Here is a 22635-nt window from a genome sequence, read left to right as displayed (position 1 = left end):
AATTAAGCCACTGTAACATCACTGATGAGGTTGGCTCTGAGGCACTATGACATCACAATCTCAGCTCTGGAATGTTGCTCTCATTGGGGTTCCAGAATCTGGCTATTCTTTGAGATGCTGGAATGTTGCTACTCCTTGGGTTTTGGCCAGGTACTGGATTGGCCACCATGAGGACAGGCTACTGGACTTGATGGACCATTGTTCTGACTCAGTTTGCCTATTCTTATGTTCTTATGAGAAACAGGTAATAAGAAGGGATGAGAGAAAGGAAGTGAAAGGGAGAAACAGGGAATAAGAGCCCTGAACTTCTCCAAGATAGAGCTTTATATCAATTTCCAAAAAACATAAACAGAAGAAATAAAAGAGCATATTAAACAGTACATAAGTCACCTTCTTTCCTCTTGTGGTGGATTTCATTTCAGGCTGTGTTCTTGGCCACTTTTGATGTCTCTGCTGAGGCACCCTGGGGCCAGAAGTTGAACATGTCCGCCAACGTTACCAGGTGAGTATTAAGACCCCCATCTGCATTTGTTTCCTCAACTTTCAGGACAAAAGTTTCCTATGGCAGGTTTTGTTTTTTTGCACTATCTGCAGAGTGTCAGAAACACAGACTCTCCGCATTCAAAGTATCCGAGAAAGCGTCTGCAACTTTCTCCTCTACTGGAGAGAGTTGGAAGATGGATGCAGTCAGGATTTCCTTAATTTACAGGTAGCCTAAAGATACTTGGGAACCTTATGAACCTGGTCTTTTCTTATGAGCGGCATACAAGTTAACAGGCTTTCTCTGATTATGACTGGGGTAGCCATGCAGATGATAATTCGCAATTGGAAAAATTGTGATCGACTTAATTTTTCTTTTTGGTGGGCGAGCTTATGCTTAAGCTATAGGTATGAGAAAATGAAGGCCGACATACTGGGCCATTCTAAGACAGTGGTTCCCAGCCCTGTCCTGGAAGACCATCAGGCCAATCGGGTTTTCAGGCTAGCCCTAATGAATATGCATGGAGCAGATTTGCATGCCTGCCACTTCCATTATATGCAAATCTCTCGCATGCATATTTATTAGGGCTAGCCTGAAAACCCGATTGGCCTGGTGGTCCTTCAGGACAGTGTTGGGAACCACTGTTCTAAGATTTTTAACTTAGTTTGGGGTCCATTGATGTCTTTTGTCCAATTGTTATAGTTCTTTTATCCTTCTTTTTGCTGGTATAATTAAAACACATCCAGGGGGATGGGAGGGGAGGGATATATCTTTAGTGTGATTCCTTGATGTAATTGTGGGGTGGGGGAGGGATGATATTGATGCTATTGATCAAATTTAAGTGCTTAGTTGTTATTGTTACTGATATGAATATTGGGTTGCACTTTTTCTTAGTAATGGAAAATCAATAAAGACTTATAAACCTCCCCCCCCCCAAAAAAAAACAAAAATAAAAAACAGGCTGTTAACAATTCTGTCTGCTGCTTCTGTTTTCTGTAGTCTTTGAACATCTGGCTTTCAACACATTTATCGGTTTTCTCACTTGACTTCGTTCTTTTTCAGTGACAATCAAGACCAGCAGAGTCCAGAAAGTGTTTACAGTGCGGCGCTTCCCATCAAGTTTGGAGTGAATGTCCTCATAAAAGGGTATGTGCCAGAAAGAGAGGAGGCCAGGACACTGCAAGCCCAAAATGAGCAACGAGCAAGGCCAAGAAAAGGACGCAGTCAGCAATGAGTTTCAGCACAGAGTGGTTCTGGACCACTATGTGGTGAAACAGCCATAAAAAAGATCTAAAACATGCAAGAGCAAACAAAGCCCTACTGGGATGTGGAGCCAAATGTCACGATATTAACAATTCACGTTGAAAACTACAGGAAACGGCTTTGGGGTTTTCAAACTTATTTTCATGAATTGTACAGCTTTTTGCAATATTTTCTCCCTACTTTAGACAGTAAAATGAATAGAATAGAATGAAAAAGCTGAACGTGATTTGCTGAAACTCAGTTGAATCCATAAGACAGGGGTTAATGGCAGGAAATGAAGCATTCAAGACTATAAAGTCTGCCTCATACATATTCATTAAGGATATCTTGAAAACTCGACTGGACGGGTTTAAGAACCATTGGTCTAGATCAGTGTCTCTCAAACTTTCTCGAGCTGGGGCACACGAAAGGTAGTGGCCATGGCTTGAGGCATCCAGAAGTGCGTGGATGTCGCCGTGATGACATCACGCATATGTCGACAACCGGGCATGTGCAGAGGCCCTACAGATGGGCCCTGAGATGCCAGTAGGGGGTGCCAGCAGGGAAGAGGGCTGGAGAGAAGGAGAGGCACTGGCGCCAGCTGTTTGCCTACAGCAGCGTTTCTCAACTACTTCAAGCTAAGTACCCCCTAAGTCTTACCCCCAACCACAGACCTCCCTAGGCCCACCCAAGCTCTGCCCCAGATCCCATCCCCTTTACTAATTGTAATGCAATTTTTTTCCATTCATTTTTCATATACACACAACATGCACAGCAAATATAAATTTTCAAAACTGGCACATTTCAATCACTATATTGAAAATAAAATCATTTTACCTACCGGCGATCCTCTGCAGGCTGCTGTAATTAGCTTTAAAGGTGAGGCCAAGGGGGGAAGCCGGAGGATGCTAGAGAGAAGGGAGGAAACATGCAGGCCTTCGGCGAATGGGGCAGCACTGGTGCTGAACCGCATAGGGAAGTCAGCTGGTAGACGCCTCTCTTCCTCCTCAGTGTGCCATGGCATACTTGGAATCTCAGGAGGAATACAGTTTGAGATGAATAAGCAATACAGATGTGGAGATATGAAAGCTAGATATTATGAAAGGACAAATTGAAGCGACCTGACACATTTGAAATGTGGTATGGAAGAAAATAGCTCACAGTTCCACAGAGTCTGAAGAAAACCACCAAGTGCCAGGCCAAAGAAAGCTGACTTGTTCCCTTGAAGCCGTGATTGACATTCTTTGGACATGCAATTTATGATCTTGCCTGGAACAGAAAAGGGGTAAGACAGGAAACAGGGTAAATGGATGAGATCAAGGAAGATACTGATTCTGCAGCAATTTCAGGAAACATCTTGGAGTAAAAAGAGCTCTTAGGCCACTCAGGCATTATCACTTTAGTTTACATTAGCTGGAATTCAAATTGGCCATAAGTTTTAGAGCGACAGTATTTATTTCTATACCACTTATATCCTAAGTGGTTTTACATTCAGGTACATTATCATATTTCCCTATCTGTCCCCGTGGCCTCAAACTCTACCTGGTGTACCTGGAGTAATGGTGAGATTAAGTGACTTGCCCAGGGTCACAAGAAGCAGCAAGGGATTTGAACCCATAACCTCAGGGTGCTGAGGCTGTAGCTCTAACCACTGCGCCACATACTCTTATATGTTGCTGGAGGTTTGAAAAAACAAAAAACAAACAACCCAGAAGCCAGCAATAGTTCTTTTAGAAACCATATGTGTGGGACTAGGGGAGGGGGGAATGTTTATGACTGTTGGTATGATGGCACCTTCAGGTGGCTGCTTCGCAAACTGCAGGCCATAACATCAGAGATCAGACTTTCTACCCTGCGGTGAGGGAGAGGAGGGTTAGTGGGAAATGCAGTCACATCCTTAATCTTTTGGAGTAAATGAAGCTGTGTGACTGATCACTCAGGACTTATATTCTGACTTCTATTTCCTTTGTTTTCAAAAAGAATTGAGGAAGAGTCTGTTCGTTATGTGAATTTTTCAGACAAGACCCAGGAGCAAAAAAAGCTTGTGAGGCACGTGTATCAGGTAATGAGATAAAATCATCTTTCTTAAGTATGTGATTTGCTTATTTGTTTGTTTCAATCTATCTACCACTTTTTTTTTTTTTTTTGAGAAATTCACCCAAAGTGATATACAACAAGAACAAGCTGAAGGTAGGCAATAGGCAGTTACAGCAGTAAACATATTCAAATAACAGTACACATTATGACATAGCATGCTATCTACAATATCAAATTAATATACCGTATTTTTCGCTCTATAAGATGCACCTGACCATAAGATGCACCTACTTACAGAGGAGGAAAAACCAAGAAAAAAAAAATCTGAACCAAATGGTATACCCGGTCCCCCCTCTGGTGGTCTAGTGGTAGGCCGTGACAGGGTATAGGACAGGCCTAGTGGCAGGTATGCAGGTAGGCTTAGTGGCAGGCTGGCAGGCAGGGCCCCCCTCCCGTACCTTTTTAAAAATTCTGGCAGGGTCCCCCCTCTCCCCCCATACCTTTTTGTAATCCCGGCAATTCAGCGCTATATCAGCAGGCGCTCCTGTCCTTCCCTCACTGGACAGCTGCCTGAGTCCTGATCTTTGCAGCAGAGCGGTGCAAAGGCAGGTGCGAGCTTTTCGCATGTCTGCCTGGTCCCGCGCTGCTGCCTGAATGGCTGCCGTCAGATCTCGTGGGACTCATGAGAATTGCCAGCAGCCATTCAGGCAGCGGCGCGGGACCAGGCAGGCATGCAAAAAGCTTGTGCCTGCCTTTGCCACTCTGCTGCTCGCTGATGCTTTCCTTTCAGCATGGATTTAAGTTTAGGAACCAAGAAGTCAGGAGAGTAAATGGCTGGGGAAGAACTGTCATCATGTTTTTTGCGCAAAATTCACAGTTGTTCTTCTGGTTGTCGGTCATCAACCTTTGCTGCAACACGAGACATCCCCAACTTCTCTGTTAGAATGTTGTGGCATGAACCAATGGAGATGTCGCATTCCTATGTCAATTCTCTAACAGTTCATCACCGATTAGCGTGCACAAGAACCCTCACTTGATCAACATGATCATCATCAGTTGACGTTGATGGTCTTCCAGTTTGCGACTCATCTTTCACTGATCCACAACCACTTTTGAAGTGTGAATACCATTCAAAACACCTTCCATGATTTATGACATGTTCACCATAAGCCACTTTCAACATTTCATAAGTTTCTGTAGCAGTCTTACCCAATTTAAAACAGAACTTCACGCTGTAGTGAGGTTGCACATGATGAAAAATAGCCGATCATGAAAATACATGAGCTCGGAGACAAAAACAGATATCAACAAATGGGAAAAAAGGAGGTTACTCGTGAAGTTCAAGCTATTCAACGCCACCTAGTGCATCTCAAAAGAACTTCCCATTGACGCGCAATTCATACTGTCCTGGAACTTTTTGAACACTCATATGATCATAGCTAGGGCAGAAGTCCTGCTACATTATTTGCAGCTGATGTTAGTCCTTGTGTAAGCGACTAGCTAGTTAGTTGGTTCTTTCATTAAAGGCATTGGAAAAGAGTCAAGTTTTTCCTGATTCCTGAAGTAAAGTGTTAAGTCTTTATGTGAGTGTGAGGGCTACTCCAGAGAAGGCGCATTGGCAGGTGACACATTGCACGATTTCATTTGGAGAATGTGTGTAATTAGCTACTCAGCAATCTATCTAACTCTGTCAGATGACCAGAAAATATGTCCCTTTTATTTCTCACTAGCTCACATTCCTTGTCTTTGGGCTAGTTTAACTTACTTGAGATCCGTGTCCGATTGCAGGCAGGCTGACAAATTCACAACAGGCCTGAATGCAAATGGGGGCAGTTTTGGGGCCAGACCCTCACCGACCGTACGGATCGCTGGACAGCGATCCTTGAGCATGCACAGACCATCTTCCTTGACTGTAGATGGTCTGTGCATGTGCTGGTCCTTCGTGCCCGTCAGAGTTTTTTTCCTTCACTTTACTGTTTTGCTTTTTGACTTTGCGAGCCCATTGTTTTAACCCAATTTAAACCCGTGGGTTAAAACCACGGGCTTGTACTGCCTGGAAGGGCAGGCGAGTCGGGGCTGAGCAGGGTTGGAGCATTGGGGCAGAGAGCAGGGTTTTAGCACAAGCAGCTGGTCCTCCCCAATCGCTAGGTTTTGGATCGGCCAGCCAGTCGGTGTGCCAGAAGAAAGTTTAGTGAATCGCGTCCGTCCTGTTTTTCATGCCGATTCCCCTCATTTGCATACATGGATCGGGATCATATTGGTACACAGGTTAGTGAATCGGGTCAGAGGGAAATCAGGTCGCAAAGGGCTCGCAAACCGATCGGCACATGATCGGTTTGCTTAGTGAATCTAGCCCTTCGATTGTTGCTCTCTGGGAAAGGGACTCCTAATGGTGCTGCAAATTAGGTGGTGCTAGGCCACCTAACGTAAAGGATTTAATATAAAATGTTTGGAGGAATGATAGAATTTTATAGAATATATGGATTAGAATTTTAAAATTTGTAAAATCATTTGTAAAGAAAATCTTTCTATATAGTATATATGTATTTTTGCTTTATTCTTTCAATAAAATGTTTGAACATAATTGGCTTTAACCGGCATTGTCATTGTCCGTGTCATTTAAACCCAATTAAAACCTGGTAACCCTACCTATGTGTAACAGTAGCCACGATTCTGGTAATAATGCCTGTGCATGATTGACATGTGGATGGCGCCATTTTTGAAGATGCCGGATGATGTAGGTGCCATGTCCGGCCCCTTGCATCTATAAGCAATTTGTTGTAAAGTCTCCTGTATAAACTCCTGTTGAAGTAGAGATGTTTATTTCTCAAATAGTATGAAAAAGTAGAACTAATATATTGGGAAAAGAGCAATGGAAGTACCAATCCACCAAAATCCAGGCAGCTTGGTGTGCTGAGAAATTTTTCTCTTACTGCTGCTTGTAGTAGACGTTTCAACGAAAAGAAAATGTTCCGTAAAAATGAAACCTACATTATGAAGAGTGGCCACAAGAGGGAGATGTCACATTACGAAGCACAATAGTGTTCAGTGACCAGAGTGCTTGGAATGAATCTTGTCCTAGATTATTTATTAATCTACAAATTAATTTTTTTTTTTTTTTTTTTTGCTAGGTGGAAAACCTTGGCCGGCGGAGTCTGGAAGCTATAGCCACATTTTTAATCCCAGTTCGACTTGGCACAGCTCCTGTGTGGAGGGTAACTGAACTGACTCAAGAGAAGGTAGGAGCAGAGCTGCGTAGTGAGTTTGACTGAAAGAAGCATCAGTGGTTTCAGACGTGCTGCAGTGTGAATTATTGACTCCATTCTGGAACAAGCTGTGATATGGACCCAGGAAATATAGGTCACATTCAGCCACAAGTATGAAAGTGGCTGCAACAGTCAGCAGTGCCTGCAGTGTGTCATTAGACAGGGCTCCCTTTACTACAGTATAATCCCGTTATACCGGACTCGCTTATAATGGAACCTCGCATATAGCAGACGAGGTCCGCTGGTCCCGGCCGAGCGCCATTATAAACATACAGAAAATCATCGGATATAGGTGATTCGCATATAACGGACTTTCAGATATACCGGCCAACTATTTTGGTCCCCAGAGCCGCTTTTAGCTGTAGTTTTATTCGGCTATAAAAGACATGCAGGCTCCGCCTACAAGGCACATGGCATGCCGGTGATATAGTATCAAAATGCAGCCCAGAAAAAAAATGAGAGTATTTTTCTTTCTAGGACAGTGTTCTGGTTTGCAACCATTTCGTGCCATACCAATGTTTTGCTGAGTTTTGTTATTGATGTTGCCGATATGCTTGTACAGTGACTGTTGTTCATCGATTTATGTTGTTTCAAGTTGCCCTAAATAAAGTTTTTTTAAAATGCAACTCTGGATATAACAGACTGTTTTTCCAGGTCCCTTGAAGTCCGTTATAACGGTATTATACTGTACCTTCAATTTCTGCTTACACACATATTAAAGTGTATTTATACACGATGATGCCAAACATGGCTTGGCAGGACATTGTCTGACAAAAATGGCAAAATATAGTTAACGAGTCTTTAAGCCCGTTACATTAACGGGTGCTAGAAAGCAGCCCCCTTTCCCTCTCCCCCTCCAGTTCCTCCCTAACTGTCTCTCCGTAGCCCCCCTTCTGTCTTCCCCCCCTAAGCAAAATGATCTACCTCCCAGCACACCCCTCCCCCAAAGCAGACCCCTTTCCCTCTGGCCCTCCAGTTCCTCCCTGACTGTGTCTCCATGGCCCCCCCTTCTGTCTCCCCCCCCCCCAAGCAAAGCTGTCTGCCTCCAAGCACAGCCCTTCCCCAAAGCAGGCCCCTTTCCCTCTCCAGCTCCAGTTCCTCCCTGTCTCTCCGTGGCCCCCCTTCTGTCTCCCCCCCAAGCAAAGCTGTGTGCCTCCAAGCACACCCTTACCCCAAAGCAGGCCCCTTTCCCTCTTCCTCTTCCTTCTTCCCAGTTCCTCCCTGTCTCTTCGTGGCATGAGATAGATTTGCATCTCAAGGAGGCAAAGCATGCAAATCCATCTCATACATATTAATTGTGGAGATACTGAAAACCTGACCTGGCTCCGGCTCTCGAGGACCGGAATTGCCTACCCCTGACTTAGGGTTACCATATTTGCCAATAGAAAAACCCAGACACATTGCCCACTCCACCCTACCCCCAGCCCCACCTTGTTCTGCCTCCAGCCCCCCTAAAAAAACCCCAAATAATGTATGTCTCTTTTTTTTCCTAGGCTCCAGAAAAAGGGGGACGGATTGAGACATCCCGGTTTTACTTCCATTGCTTTCAATGTCTCAATCTGGCCTCCTTTTTCTGGAGCCACATAATAACCCTATTTTTTCCTGACTTTCCAAGCCACATCTGGAGGACCTCCAGCATGCGTGGATAATGCAACATCATCCTCGCATGCTTGTTGAAGGCCCTCCAGGCACAGCTGGAGCTCAGGGCTTTCCAAAACCTAGACAAACTGCTAGCTTTTGCAAAGTCCATCCAGGAACCTGGTCCATCCTCTAAAAAGAGGACATGCCCTGGTTTTTCCAGATGTCTGGTATAACCCTACTTCTACTGACGTACAAAATGCTGTACATTAAATATATAAGAGACTATTCCTGCTTAACAGAGCTTATAATCTAATTAAAACAGACATGTTGGCTTTTGCCCAAGCAGTGTCCTGTAGGTAAAACTTGCAGCTCTCTGAATTTTGGGAGGCATTTTGGACTTCCTGTCAGATCATCCTGTGTTTTTTTCTTTAGCCTCAGAATGTACAGTGTAAAGAGACTGAGGAGACCACAGGATCAGGCCGTATCACGGAGACAACGAACCAACAGCCAACTCTGGTAAAGAAGTTTCTTGTCCTTTTCTCCTTATAAGCGACCACTTCATTCTGTCCCTCTGCTGATCCTTATGGTTTCTTCTTTTTGTGACTTTTGTCTTTCTCGTGGGTATTTTCCTGTTGGACTTGTCTTTGCGAGAGGGTCTGGAGAAGGAACAGCATGAGACTGGATTAGTTGATGCTTGTAAGCTTTTTATTAATATTTTAGGAAGAATTTTTGTTTTAGGTTTAGGATTTCTTGTAACAATATACAGTAATGTTAATTCTAATAATAATAATAATAATAATAATAACTTTATTTTTCTATACCGCCATAGTCAGGCGACTTCTAGGCGGTTTACATTGTAAGAAGGCTGGACATTCAGTGAATAACAAAAGGTCTTAATACAAAACAATAAGTCTACATACAATACAATACAATACAGTACAGTACAATACAGTGAGTCTAAATACAATACAATACAATAAGACTAGATACAATACCATACAATGTGTCTAATACAATATAATAGTCTAATGGGAAACTAACGTGCTAATTGGAGTTCTATGGGTAATGAATACCTGAATACTTTAGAGCTTACATATGAGTAGGAGTTCTATGAGTAGAGGATATCTGAATAGATGAGGAGCTTCTTGAGAGGAAGAAAAGGCGTTTACGGGGAGGGGAGTCCTAGTGAGGGAGGGTTCTAGTGAGGAAGGGGACAGTTTTAGTCAACGAATTTTGCGAATATGGCGGTTTTGATCAATTTACGGAATGCACTGTAAGACAGATTGGGTTCGTTTATGTAGTTTTTCAGCCAAACTTGCTGTCTGCTTGCTTGGAACTTAAAGGTTCTATCCAGGAATGATTTGTATCTGCAGCCTGTAAACTGCTCTGATACAAAGGCGGGAGTGCAGTTTATCAAATAATAAAATGGAAATGCAAAGAAAGCCAAAGATTCCAACAAAATTCTGGAGGTTTAGAAGAGGAACTGACAAAACCCTCTGCACTTTGAATTTTCCTGGAGAAGTCTTGCCAGAAGCACAATTTAGTGATTTGCAGCTCAATGGTGCCACCTTGTGACCATGCTGTTTATTTCAGCCCTGAGAGTGTCAAGCTGAGGCCACCCCCTCCAACCCCCGAGTGATCTTAAATACATTAGTATAACATACCTCTTGAGGCACACTTGAAACTAACACAGCACATAGGAGTCGTGATTTTTGAATGAAATAGGGAAATAAGGTATCATGGACTGGTATATTCACCCACACCATTTTATTTTCATTGTCCTCATTTAAGATTTGTATCTCTTCTCTCTGCTCCAGGACTGCACCGTAGCCACCTGTAAGAAGATTCAGTGTTACTTTCAGCCTCTCCAAAATAACACCATGCTGCAGTTTGTAGTGGAAGGAGAACTTGTCTACGGTTGGATTCCAGAGGTGAGATTTAGCTTTATCAGACAGAACCGTGAAATGTTCCCTTCTTTTTTTTGTAATTTAAAGCTTTTTATTATATCCATGAAATACATAGCAGTGCCACACAACTGAATGCCAATCTATATTTTGCAATACCACAGTAATGTATTTAAGATCATTAGACTATTTCCTGATCTCCAGCAGTTTTCCAATTCGTCAACCTGCATCCCAACCCCCCTCTCCACCCGCCCATCACAAGGTTCTATTCTGATCACAAGATAATTTACTAGTTAATTTTTGTTTTTTTTTATAATTCTTTATTCAATTTTCACAAATTACATTAAGTGTTAATATTTTCATTCACAGTAACAATAAATACATCACTTATAAACAATCATTGGTATATTACATATATTCTTATCCCTATCCCTCCCTATCCCTCGCCCATCCCCCCAACCATATACTCCATTATTGTATGATATATGTAATAATAAAATACCCCCTCCCTACCTCATAAACTAATAAACATAAGGGAAATAATTAGTTAGTTATAAAAATAAAAAAACAACATTTTCATAGGATGTGAGACCATGGCATGACATGGAGACATGTGAATAATAGCTCCATGATGAGAGCCAGATGAAATCAGAAAGAGCAAGTATGTGATGACTCCCTGAACAGTATCAGATGTAAAGTAACCGTTTAGCCCTATGAGAAGAGGAAGGTGAAACTGGTCCTGGCGTTAGTTCCGTTAGGAGTATTTTTTTATAACAGTGTGTCTATTTAGACGCCCAGAGAAAGAATATGTGACACTTTGGATCCGCAAAGAATGCTGCGGCTGAGCCCGTCCCTTCCTGCGCTGGGACTCGACAACTATAACTGCAAAAGACCAAGGGCTCCTTTTACGAAGGCGCATTAGAGCCATAACACGCGGAAAAGCGCACGCGATATTGCCCCCCGCGCTAGACCTTAACGCCAGCATTGAGCTGGCGTTATTCTGGAAGCATAGAAATATAGAAAAAAGCAGCAGAAAAGGGCTATAGCCCACCAAGTCTGCCCATTCCAAGTATCCCCTCCCCTGAATTTACTCCCTTAAAGATCCCACGTGAGTATCCCATTTTCTCTTAAAATCCGTCACGCTGCTGGCCTTTATCACCTGGAGTGGGAGTCTGTTCCAATGATCCACTACTCTTTCGGTGAAGAAGTACTTCCTGGAGTCGCCATGAAACTTCCCTCCCCTGATTTTCAGCGGATGCCCTCTGGTGGTCGAGGGTCCCATGAGCCAGAAGATATCATCTTCTGACTCAATGCGCCCGTGATGCACTTATATGTTTCAATCATATCTCCCCGTTCTCTTCTTTCCTCAAGTGAGTACAGCCGCAATTTTTTAAATTTTTCTTCATACGTGAGATCCTTGAGCCCCAAGACCATCCTGGTGGCCGTCCGCTGAACCGACTCGATCCTCAGCACGTCCTTTCGGTAGTGTGGTCTCCAAAACTGAACACAGTACTCCAAGTGCGTGCACTCAAAATGCTAGCATACCTTAGTAAAAGGAGCCCCAAGTGCGCAACCCTGATTGCCACCTGTCGCTTCCTGACCATATCTCTCAGGTGGTATCTTCCTCATTTTTCTACCTGCGACAACTCCGAAAAAAAAAAAAGGAACTACTTTCCAGAGTCTGACTTCGCCCAACTACTCTATGCCTTAGTCCTCTCCCCCATGGATTACAGTCTCAGAGTGAAGAATGGTCAACGTCTCCAGCGTGTCCAAAACGCTGTGATTAGGCTTCTAAAAAACCTCTGTGGCCGCAACCTTTCTCCCAGACTCTAGCGTCGGCTTACTGGCTGCCCGTAGCCAAATGTTGTGTCTTCAAGAGCCTTGGATGAAATGGTGTTGGGCTATGTGATGGCTGAACCAGTCCCTCTGCTCCCAGGATGAAATGCACCTCGAAACGTCCCCTAGATGTGCCCTTCGACTGCAAACTGCCACACAACGGTCCTACTCCCACTTCATACCGAGCCACTGGAATCAAGTGCTCCCACAGATCAGATCCCTTGAAGGACTCCTCAGCTTTGGAAAAGCAATAAAAACAGACCTCTTCACCTAACCCCCTGCCCCTGACTGATGGACTACAAAGAAATATATATTGGTACCAGAACCAGTATGTGTCATGTCAGGAAAACTTGTATTGTAAAATCTTGCACTGTAACTATGGCAAATCTAACGTGTAATCTGTCTGTGGGTCAAATTAGGATAAAACTTGTACTGAAAACCCTGCACTATAAGGATAACTGTGGCAAATTGTAACCGGTAAACTGTATACAGTGGAACCTTGGTTTACGAGCATAATTCGTTCCAGAAGCATGCTCGTAAACCAAATTGCTCGTATATCAAAGCAAGTTTCCTCAAAGGAAGTAAGGGAAACTCGCTTGATACGTTCCCACCCACCTCCCACCCCCCCCCCCGAGGCCAGCGGTGCTGCTCCACCCGCCCCCCCCGAGAACCGGCATCGCCCCCCCCCCCCCGCTTGCAAACGCCCCCCCCCCCACGTGAACCGGCACCGCCCGCCCGAACAGCAATCAGCCTTACCCCATCTGGCACCGGCACGCAGCCCACAGGACGTGCCGGTGCCGGTGAAAGAAGTTCCTGCCTCTTGCGCATGCTCAAGGCCTTCTGGTTCTCGCTCTCTCCAAAGTTCCGAGACAAGATTTGCGAGAATGTTTTTCTCATCCTGAAAAACACTCGCAAACTGCGTTACTTGCAAACCGAGGTTCGACTGTATTATGTATATTAATATTAGACCCCCCCCCTAGTCTGTGTCAAGTTAGGATAAAAACTTGTATTGCAAACTTATACTGAAATTATGTATGTTTAACCTGTAACCGGTTCTGAGCTCTTTGGGGACAACGGGATAGAGAGAGCACCAATACCAACGTGGGCAGCAACCTCATGCCAAGGAAGTAAAAAAGCTACGGGGGAAGGCAAGGGGCACGTGGAAAGGAGGAGGGGGTGCCTCACCCTTAGGAAGACTGTGCCCAGGGCAGACCGCCCCCCCCCCCACCTCCTTACCCCTGTTTCCAGCTGTGCATTTTTTAAATAAGTGAGACAGGGTGGGGATAGAAAAAAGAAAGAGAGCAATGGGGGGTTATAAAAGCAAAGACCTCTCATGAATCATAGAGACTAATGGATTTAAAGGGATGGTGAAGGAAGAGCACTTTATCATTTTATTGGATTCAAATGACTCAAGAAATGATTAGTGCTGTTTTCCGTGTCTCGCCGCAGCTAGGTAGGTAGAACCGCCAAATCCATGACCAATGGTCCTCCCTGTTCTCAATCAGGTCAGTGGATCCACTATATATAAAGACAAACTGCAGGCCTCACAGCATGCCCTGAAGAAAACCACAGCAAGATGGCTGAAACGTCGGTTCCCCCTACCCGGACGCGACGAGACCCAGAAAACAGCAATAATTATGATGCCAGCCGCGGAAGCCTAAGAGAACATATGACTCATGAGACGTTTGCTTGTAAGGATTGTGTGGCACAGCGGTTAAAGCTACCGCTTCAGCACCCTGAGTTTGTGGGTTCAAATCCCACAATGCTCTTTGTGACTCTGGGCAGATTACTTAATCCCCATTGCCCCAGGTTCATTAGATAGAGTATGAAGACAGATAGAGAAAAAATGCTTGAGTGCCTGCATGGAAACCACTTAAGCTATTAGTGGTATATAAATGCTAAAAATAAATAAATTTGACCTCCTAGTGTTTAATAAAAATGCATTTATATGAGATAGGTTGTTTTGGGGAGGAATACTGTTTGTTGTGGGGAATTCCTGAATACTTTGGAGGAGAGTTACAGCAGAAGTCTGCCGTTTCATGCCTCTAGAACAATCTGTCACCATCTGTTTATGTTACAGACAAAGCAGAAGAAGCTTTCTCTCCTCAGCTCTGCCACGATCAGCTACAGCAGCTCCATGTATAGCCACATTTTTCCACAGAGTGAGAGGTTCCTAAAGACCAGTGTAAGTACACAGACAGATGTGTGTTGGGTAGAGCAGTGTTTCTCAACTTCTTCAAGCCAAGTACCCTCTAAGTCTAACAAATATCAACCGAGTACTTCTGCCCAAGCTCCGCCCCTGACCCACCCAAACTCCGCCCCCGACCCCATCCCCATAATAATAGCACTACACTTCTCCCTCCGAATCTGCAGTTTCAGTATCCGCGGATTTGGTTATTCGCAATTTTTTAACAAAGAAATTGTTTTCATTCTTCGGCTATTTTTAAGCCGTCCAAGCCTCCCCGGAACATTACCTGGTGGTCTAGTGGTGAAGCGGGGCGGGAGCAATCTTCCTATGCTTCTTCCCTGTGCACAGCTGTCATCAGAATGGCTGCCGTGAGTTCCCGTTGTATTCTCTACAACGGAACTCACGGCAGACATTCTGATGACGGCTCTACACGGGGCATAGGGAAGCTTTGGTGGAGGGGGCATGCCACTGGAGGAAAGGGGGTGGGAGATCCGTGTTGTGTACCCCCCACAAGTGGGTCGCGTACCCCTAGGGGTACACGTGCCGCGTGTTGAGAAACACTGGTGTAGAGAACACTACTTCATTTCCAAACACATCCCTTTCTGCTTGGATTTATGTGTCAAACATAAATACACTCCACTGATTTATTTTTACAGAATGATATGGATAATGACAATCTGCTTATCTGTTACTCATGCTGACATATATTACCATGCCAGCACTATTAAAAGTGCAATTCTATAATCACCTTGCACATGTAAGTGTCTAGAATACTAGCCCTTTCGTGCTTACGTGTACACTTATCTGTGAAAGTGGCATCAGGATGTCTGGGAGCTTTTCTGCAAATAAACATTTAACTTACATAGGGTGTATTTGGAAGGGGATGTACGTGTGGGAGGAGCTTGGGTGAGACATGGGCAGATCATGGGGGGGGGCTTTCAGTAACATGTGTTATGCCCATTCCTTTGTCAATACAAATTTGCTGTGGCTATAATATTCTTAGAACCTTCTAATATCTCATACAGCAAGCAACAAATACAGAAGGTCTCAAAACTTTTCAAGATAAGCTTTTTCAACTAGACATTAGCTTATATCTCACGGACCTCAGTAGTACCAACTACATGCCATTATACTTTAAAGCATGCAGAATCATTGGCACCCCTGATCGTCATTGGTCCCTTGTAAATTTAGTCATTTTTAAGATAATTTTGTTTTAGATTTATATTAGAAAGCATATTACTTATCTTTAGCTACGCGGGTGGGGGTACGCACTCCGACGTAGACTACGTTTCACCCTTCCGGGCTGTATCAAGGAATCCCCCTCAAATATTCCAGCTCATGCTCCCCGCATCAGGTTTAAAGACAGGCCCATTCCTGCCATATTTAGTTGCACACTCTTACACCTGGTGTGTAAATGTTAGGCATGCTGATGCCAAGTTATGTTAGTACAGTAGAGTCCCAATAACCCAACCTTCAGTTATCCAACATTCTGGATAACTGACGGTCAATAATTAGGCTGTGCCCCTTCCCTTCCATTCCATTCCCTTCCCTTGCCACACACAGTGCATATTGCTAGCTGTAAACATGTGGCCAAAACAGAAGCAACCATCCTCCTGCCCCCTCCCCTGTAAGCCTCTCCATCTACACATAGGCTCCCCTGAACCTTTTTCATAAGCCCTGTTGGCTCTTGTCTATGGAGGCAATGCTTTCAAAATGGCTGCCATGACCTCTAGTGGTTGGTGGGGGAGGGATGTCTGGGAAGAGGGCTGCTGCTGCTGCTCAGGGGAAGGGAGGGATATGCTGAGTTTTATGGTGGAGGAAGTCACATACAACATTTTAATGTATCTGTAGTATCAGAATTTTCAATTGTGTCATTCCTGTTCAAGTTGGATAATCGAGCCTCCACTGGATTCCACCTGGGCATCAGAGGCTGTAATAGAACTTTGCATTAGAGAATGACACGATGACAAAATTCATCACAGTTCCCGTCCCTGTGGATAATCGTGGGAAATCATCTTCATGTCATTCTTTAAGGAGAGAGGAAAGGATCAGAGTATAATTGGGCACAACCACTGACCAACAAGCTTTGCTTTGAAGAATGCTGGTGTAGAAGGACTGAGGTTGAGATAGACACTGAAGAATGACAGTCTCTGGTATCCAGAGCAGATATTGTGATGTCATAATGCCTCATTCCACCAGTGCCTAAGAGCCAATCACATCAGTGATGTCACAATGGCTTCATTATCCTTGGCTCACATAAGAATCAGAGTATGAATGGCCACAACCACTGACCCGCAAGCTTTGCTTTGAGGAATGCTGGTGTAGAAGGACTGAGGTTGAAATAGACACTAGAAAATGACATGGGATTATTTCCCGTGGTTATCCGTGAGGACGGGAACGGTGATGAATTTTGTCACCGTGTCATTCTGTACTCTGCATCCTTGGGGCACCTAAAAGAAGGTGCCAGCTATGCGCCGTATCAGTGTTCACTCTAATTTGTACATGCCCAAGTGCAAATGAAAAACATTTGGTGTGCAAGTTTACTGCCTCAACTCAATGAGTGCAGTCCAGCCTATGTTCACGATAAAGAAAGCCAGCAAAACTTTTGCTAGGCATGTGCACTTTCTCTCTGACCTGTATGCTCATGCATATGTGTGTGGTTTAGAGAGGTGCGTTGCAAACCTTTTAAGCTGTGGCACACTAATCTCAGGGCTCCGGCTGGAGGGCACCCAGAAATGTGTGGACGTTGATGTGATGACAATGGGCGTCTACACATGCTTAGACGTCCTCTAGCCACGGCCCTGAACCTCCTAATACCAATTGGGGGGGGGGTCTGCAGAAGGAGAGGTGAGGAGAAGGAGCAGAGGCACAGGTGCCGGCTGACTATAGGACATGCCTCTCCCCATAGCACAGAGTTTGTGATACACTGGTTTAGTGGGAACACTGCCCAGCACAATAGAGATTACTCTTAAGACAGTGCCTGCTTCATGGAGCTTAGAGGCTAGGCTCGATAGAGAAAACAAATAAAAGGTTTCAAGAAATGTATTTGTGATAATAAAAAAAAAACAGAGATGAGAAAGAGCCAGGGTTTAAGATTTAAGGATGCATTTTAAGCAGGATGTGAATATGGCCCAAGAAAGATGCACCAACTCAGGAAGGTAATTCCAGACCTACAGCACAGGAAGGCAGACAGGTCAGCTGTTGGTGATGGAGCAAAAAGGCACAGATAAGAGAACTCGCTCTGTGAACAGAGGCCAGAAGGAGGGGTGTGGAGAAAGATAAGAGAGGAGCTGAAGAGTAAAGGGCGAACAGTAGCAGCTTGCACTCTATGTGGAAGGGAGAGGAGAGGGGGGCATTGGCTGAGAAGGAAAGGACTGGTTAGGGCAGGGGTGTCAAAGTCCCTCCTCGAGGGCCGCAATCCAGTTGGGTTTTCAGGATTTCCCCAATGAATATGCATGAGATCTGTTTGCATGCGCTGCTTTCATCTCTCTCCCGGAAGATCCCTGCTCACAGAAACTGCCCACAAACGGTCCTACAGCCACTTCATTCCACACCTCTGGAACCAACTTCCCCCCCAACTTAAACAACAGAACTCATTATTAGCATTCCGTAAATCGGTAAAGACCCTCCTCTTCAATTAAAGATCTTCTCTGTCTCTCCTCCCCTTAAGCCCCACCCTCCACTCTCCTATCTCCTTCCCGAAATTCCAGTATGACCCTCTCTTACTCTATCCACTAAAAATTTGCATCTATATGCTTATAACTTTCCGTAAATTAAACTACGGTATTTCCCCCTTCTCTCTCTCTGCTTAATCTCCCTGTATTCAATTCTCTCTAAAAACTATAAATCCAACCACTAAACCTGTTGTACTACTTATATGTCTAGTTACTCCGCACTGTGTATGTTCATTTGTAAACCGTTCTGAGCTATTGGGAGGACGGGATAAAAATCTAAATAAATAAATAAATAAATAAATATGCTAATAGATCTCATGGGTTAGGGAGATGGGTGGGGGGAATCACAGCAGAGGGGGATTGACACAAGGAAGGGGAAGATGAGAGATGAAATAGGGGATGTGAGTCTAGGGAAGAAGGGATTGTTCAGGGGAGAAGGACAAGGTGACCAGGACAGGGGCTCATTGCCAGGACAGAGAGCACTAATGAGCTGATGCTCTGAACCTATCATTAACGCTAGAGTCAACTATTGCCTGGACTAGTACCAGCATTAAGCTGTACAGGGATCTTGTGTGCTGTACCTAAACAGGAGAGGCAGGAGTGATACCCACTCACTCCAGCCTCAAGCACCACCATCTTGAAGAATGGCAGTGCCTTGCCCTGCGTGGTGCATCCTGGGGATGCACTGTGCGGGACCTGTCTACCACGTAAGGCTCAGGGAGGAAGGGGTGCTGCTAGTCTACCAGGGAGGCAGGTATTCTGGTCAGGGTGGTCAGATTGGAGAGATAGATGGGGTGCCAGTCGCAGGGTGAGCCAGGCCTACCCACCCAGCAGCCACAGCTCGCTGGCAGCATTTCCTACACGCTGCTGGGGGCTGAGCCAGAAGCCATCCCTCTGAAACATTTGTGTTTTGTGTCAAGAGGGAAGGCTTCTGGGTCAGCTGCTGGCAACATGTAGGAACCGCTACCGGTAACCTGAAGAAAAACATGTTATATGGGCTGGGGGTGGGAAATGAGGGAGTGAGAGAGGCTGCATGGGCCTGGGGTGGGAAGGGAGAGTAAGAGAGAGGATGCACAGGCTGGGGAGGGGAGGGAGAGAGGGAGGAAAAGAGAGAGAGATGCCTGCCCAATACTGGCTGTCTGGCTACCCAACTGCCATGCAGGAAGCTTTCTGCATCAGTCCTCAAGTTTGTCTGATATTCAGGCTATAAATGAGGTTTTACTGAATTCTATTAGAAAAGCAGTTTGAAATACAACAGTTCAAAACCCATCTTTTTTTGTAAATAAAAAATTAAAAAGTTATAGAAGTTCAAACATGTTAACTTTTACTGATTGCTTATGGACCCATGACATGAAAATCAGCCATTCTCAACATTTTGGACGTGCAACTTTAGTCACCTTTTCCCATCACTGGTGACATAACTTCATCTGGCCTGTGAAATTTTTAACGGATGAAAAAGGGTTCGAAATAGTTGTGCTTTCTGTTTAATTACTGTTTTCTCCTACCCTTTGGGTTAACTTTGTGAACCGGATCGAGTCCCTTTTGGGAGTGTCCCGGTATATAAAACTAAGGATTGGATTGGACCACTGTAAGCCCAGTCATGATGTCAGTCCCCTTTCCCACCATTTAGGACCACCACTGTGACCCTTGGGCCAAAATGTTTGTCCACCCCTAACTGAGACTTGGGGCTTAAAATGAAGGAAGTTACAGTATATGGTGCTCTTTCTTTCTGCTTCACAGGTGGTAACGTCTGTTGAGGTGTATGAGGAATATAATTACCTGCCCATTGTGATTGGAAGCAGCGTGGGTGGTCTGGTGTTGCTGGCGGTCATCACTGCAGTGCTATATAAGGTGAGATAGCGGCGGTGATCCAGGTGACTGCTTTCAAATAGGGTTGTCAGATTTCCTCTTTGAAGAAAGAGGACGCCAGGCTCCGCCCCCCCAGCCCCGCCCCCCCCACATGAACCTCCCCGAGCTCGGAGGCCGCATTTGGAAGCCTTCGCGCATGCGTGGATGTTGAAGCAATGAAATCACGCGCATGCGTGCGTGCATATGGCACCATTACGGTGAAGGCCGCGCATGCGCAAAGGCTTCCAGATGCAGCGTCAGAGCTCAGGACTTCCAAGTTCCCGGCCAAACTACCGGGTTTTGGAAATCCTTCCGGGCGCCCAGACAGTCCTCTGAAAAGAGGACATGTCCGGGTTTTCTCGGATATCTGTTAACCCTACTTTCAGATAAAAGTCCTCGGCAATGCTGACCTTGGTCATATTTGCACAGTTTGCTTTATAAGAGAAAAAAAAAAAACATTAAAAATTTGTGGGATACCATCGTATGAACAGGGCTGTCTGGAGTCCATTTCTAGATCATATTCAGCCAGCCTTAAGATTGTCTTTGGATATTATAGTGGGTCACTATTACTGTGCACATTTTTCATTTATAGTGAGTGTGTACCATTGCTTTATGTTTATACAAAGCCATAAACTCTATATTTCCCAGTATCATCCCCTGCCAGATTCCTCTAATACAGATTCAAATAACTTTATTGACAAAGCAATTTTACCTGTATTGCCAAAGGAGCTGACTTACTGGTAGATAGTTTTGTTTTGGTTTTTAAAATACACCCTGTACCCTGTTCCTCTCACTGTCCTTAATATCCTTCCCTTTTTCTCACATTGTTCCCCTAAAACACCCTGTACTATCTTTTCAATATTGTTTCCTTCCAGAGCTCGCCTGATACACCCTGTACCTGCCCTCCTCACTATGGTTTCCTCCTCCTTCCCTCAGTCGATATCTTCCGTATTGTGCCCTGCTGTACGGTTCAAACTCCGCACTGCAGTCTCTGCCTAATGCCCGTGCAGTGTCGTATTTTGATATTGTACTATACCGAGACACTGTTGTACTTTGACTGTGGGCAATGTGTTGTATGCCTGTGCTGGACTCTAATCCTGTGCTGGCTGCTTTGTGCGATGATCCTACGCTATTGATTGATTGATTGATTGATTTAGCTCACACCTTCTCTGTGGTCGCTCAGTTATATTCAGGCACAGTAGGCATTTGCCTGTCTCCAGAGGACTTACAATCTAAGCTTGTACTTCAAGACAATAAAGTGTGAAGTAGTGGCAGAGTAAGGCGGGAGGGGCCATCACCCCTCCCCCTCTCTGCCTCTTCCCGCTCCTCCCCTTGCCATGCATGTGCTTTTCCTTCCCCCGTACCTCTAGCTGTTCACCGCTGCAATTTTAATGCGCTCCTCGCGACCGCGCGGTCTCTCCCGCCAACATCACTTCCAGATGCCACACCTAGAAAGGGCATCAGCGGGAGAAGCACATTGAAGTTCTTGTTTCTCGGTACGGGGGAAGGGAAGAGGAGTGCGCGTGTGGCGGGGGAACAGGGGGCTGAGATGAGGGCGGGGGGAGGGGCGCCCCCGCCCCCCCGGGCACCTCTCACTCTCGCTATGCCACTGGGGTGATGTGACAGGCTCAAGATGGCAAGGAGCACTGATGGGATCTAAGCCCCCCCCTTCCTTTTCTTGTTCTCAAAACTGCTGCTCTAACCACTGTGCTCAGATACGATGCTGGGGGTCTGATCCTGTGCTATGTTGTCTTTTGACAGGTTGGATTCTTCAAACGGCAGTACAAAGAGAAGTTAACAGAAGAGAATCAGATGAGCCAAGAAAGCAATATGGCAGCTCCTCCCACTGAAGGATCCACATAATCCACAGACATTAGAAGACATCTCATAACACCACGCCTCAGGAAAAATTTTAATTTTCTTATATTTTCTATCTTTATACACAGCATGTGTATGTGTGTATATACAGTAGATATACATATTGTGGCAGGGACGCTCAGCAGGTCATGGGATACCCAGCCAAGGTGCCCTGCCGTGAGGTCTCCCATGCACACTAGTATCTCCCATGCACACTGGTATAGAAACCCTGAGGCGTTTATTTTTAGCAGATTCACAGTCAGTGCAAAACATCAGACATAATATCTCCAAATGTCAGCATACTTTCTCATAGTTCAGTCTTCAAGTAAGTCAGCTGACCAAAGCAAAACGGGGAAAAAAAAACCCAATCCACTACAAAAAAGTTTTTCATTTTGTCGTCCATACAGTCCTGGTTAGAACTGTCTGATCAGTCCCAGCCCCCAACCAGAAACGGCTCAATTAGCACAAGGAAAAAAAAAACCTCCCAAACAAACTTTTCTTTCCTTTTGGCATTGCTTGTTCGGCTTTAGCTTGTGCTCTCCTGATAGCAAGCCTTAATCAGCCTGGGATAGGGAGAGCTATTCCCACAGATGGTCACCTCCCTCCCAACTGCATCGCTACGATTGGGCAAAACAATAACGCTGCCCCGTTATAATCCTCCAGACTTGAATGGAACAGTTTACCCGTCTTTTACTGCCTCTGAACAATGCTTCAAGGCAAA

At 45.0% G+C, this 22635-nt stretch overlaps 1 protein-coding gene across 1 annotated transcript in view; it reads left to right on the top strand.

Moving 5' to 3' along the window:
• Window positions 1-22424, top strand: part of LOC117347089 (integrin alpha-M-like) — a 104210-nt gene extending 81786 nt beyond the window's left edge. The window contains exons 22-30 of the mRNA XM_033917477.1: window positions 423-502; window positions 1544-1627; window positions 3704-3785; window positions 6892-6999; window positions 9040-9123; window positions 10425-10538; window positions 14428-14532; window positions 19950-20060; window positions 21819-22424. Of these exons, the coding sequence (XP_033773368.1) occupies window positions 423-502; window positions 1544-1627; window positions 3704-3785; window positions 6892-6999; window positions 9040-9123; window positions 10425-10538; window positions 14428-14532; window positions 19950-20060; window positions 21819-21920 (870 nt within the window). The 3' untranslated portion in view covers window positions 21921-22424. The remainder of the gene's footprint in view (window positions 1-422; window positions 503-1543; window positions 1628-3703; window positions 3786-6891; window positions 7000-9039; window positions 9124-10424; window positions 10539-14427; window positions 14533-19949; window positions 20061-21818) is intronic.
• Window positions 22425-22635: the final 211 nt, after the last annotated feature.

The sequence above is a fragment of the Geotrypetes seraphini genome, chromosome 13 (assembly GCF_902459505.1).
Source record: "Geotrypetes seraphini chromosome 13, aGeoSer1.1, whole genome shotgun sequence".
Taxonomy (NCBI): Eukaryota; Metazoa; Chordata; class Amphibia; order Gymnophiona; family Dermophiidae; genus Geotrypetes; species Geotrypetes seraphini.
The sequence above is the reverse complement of the archived record's forward strand: the minus strand, read 5'-3'. Positions and strand labels throughout refer to the sequence as shown.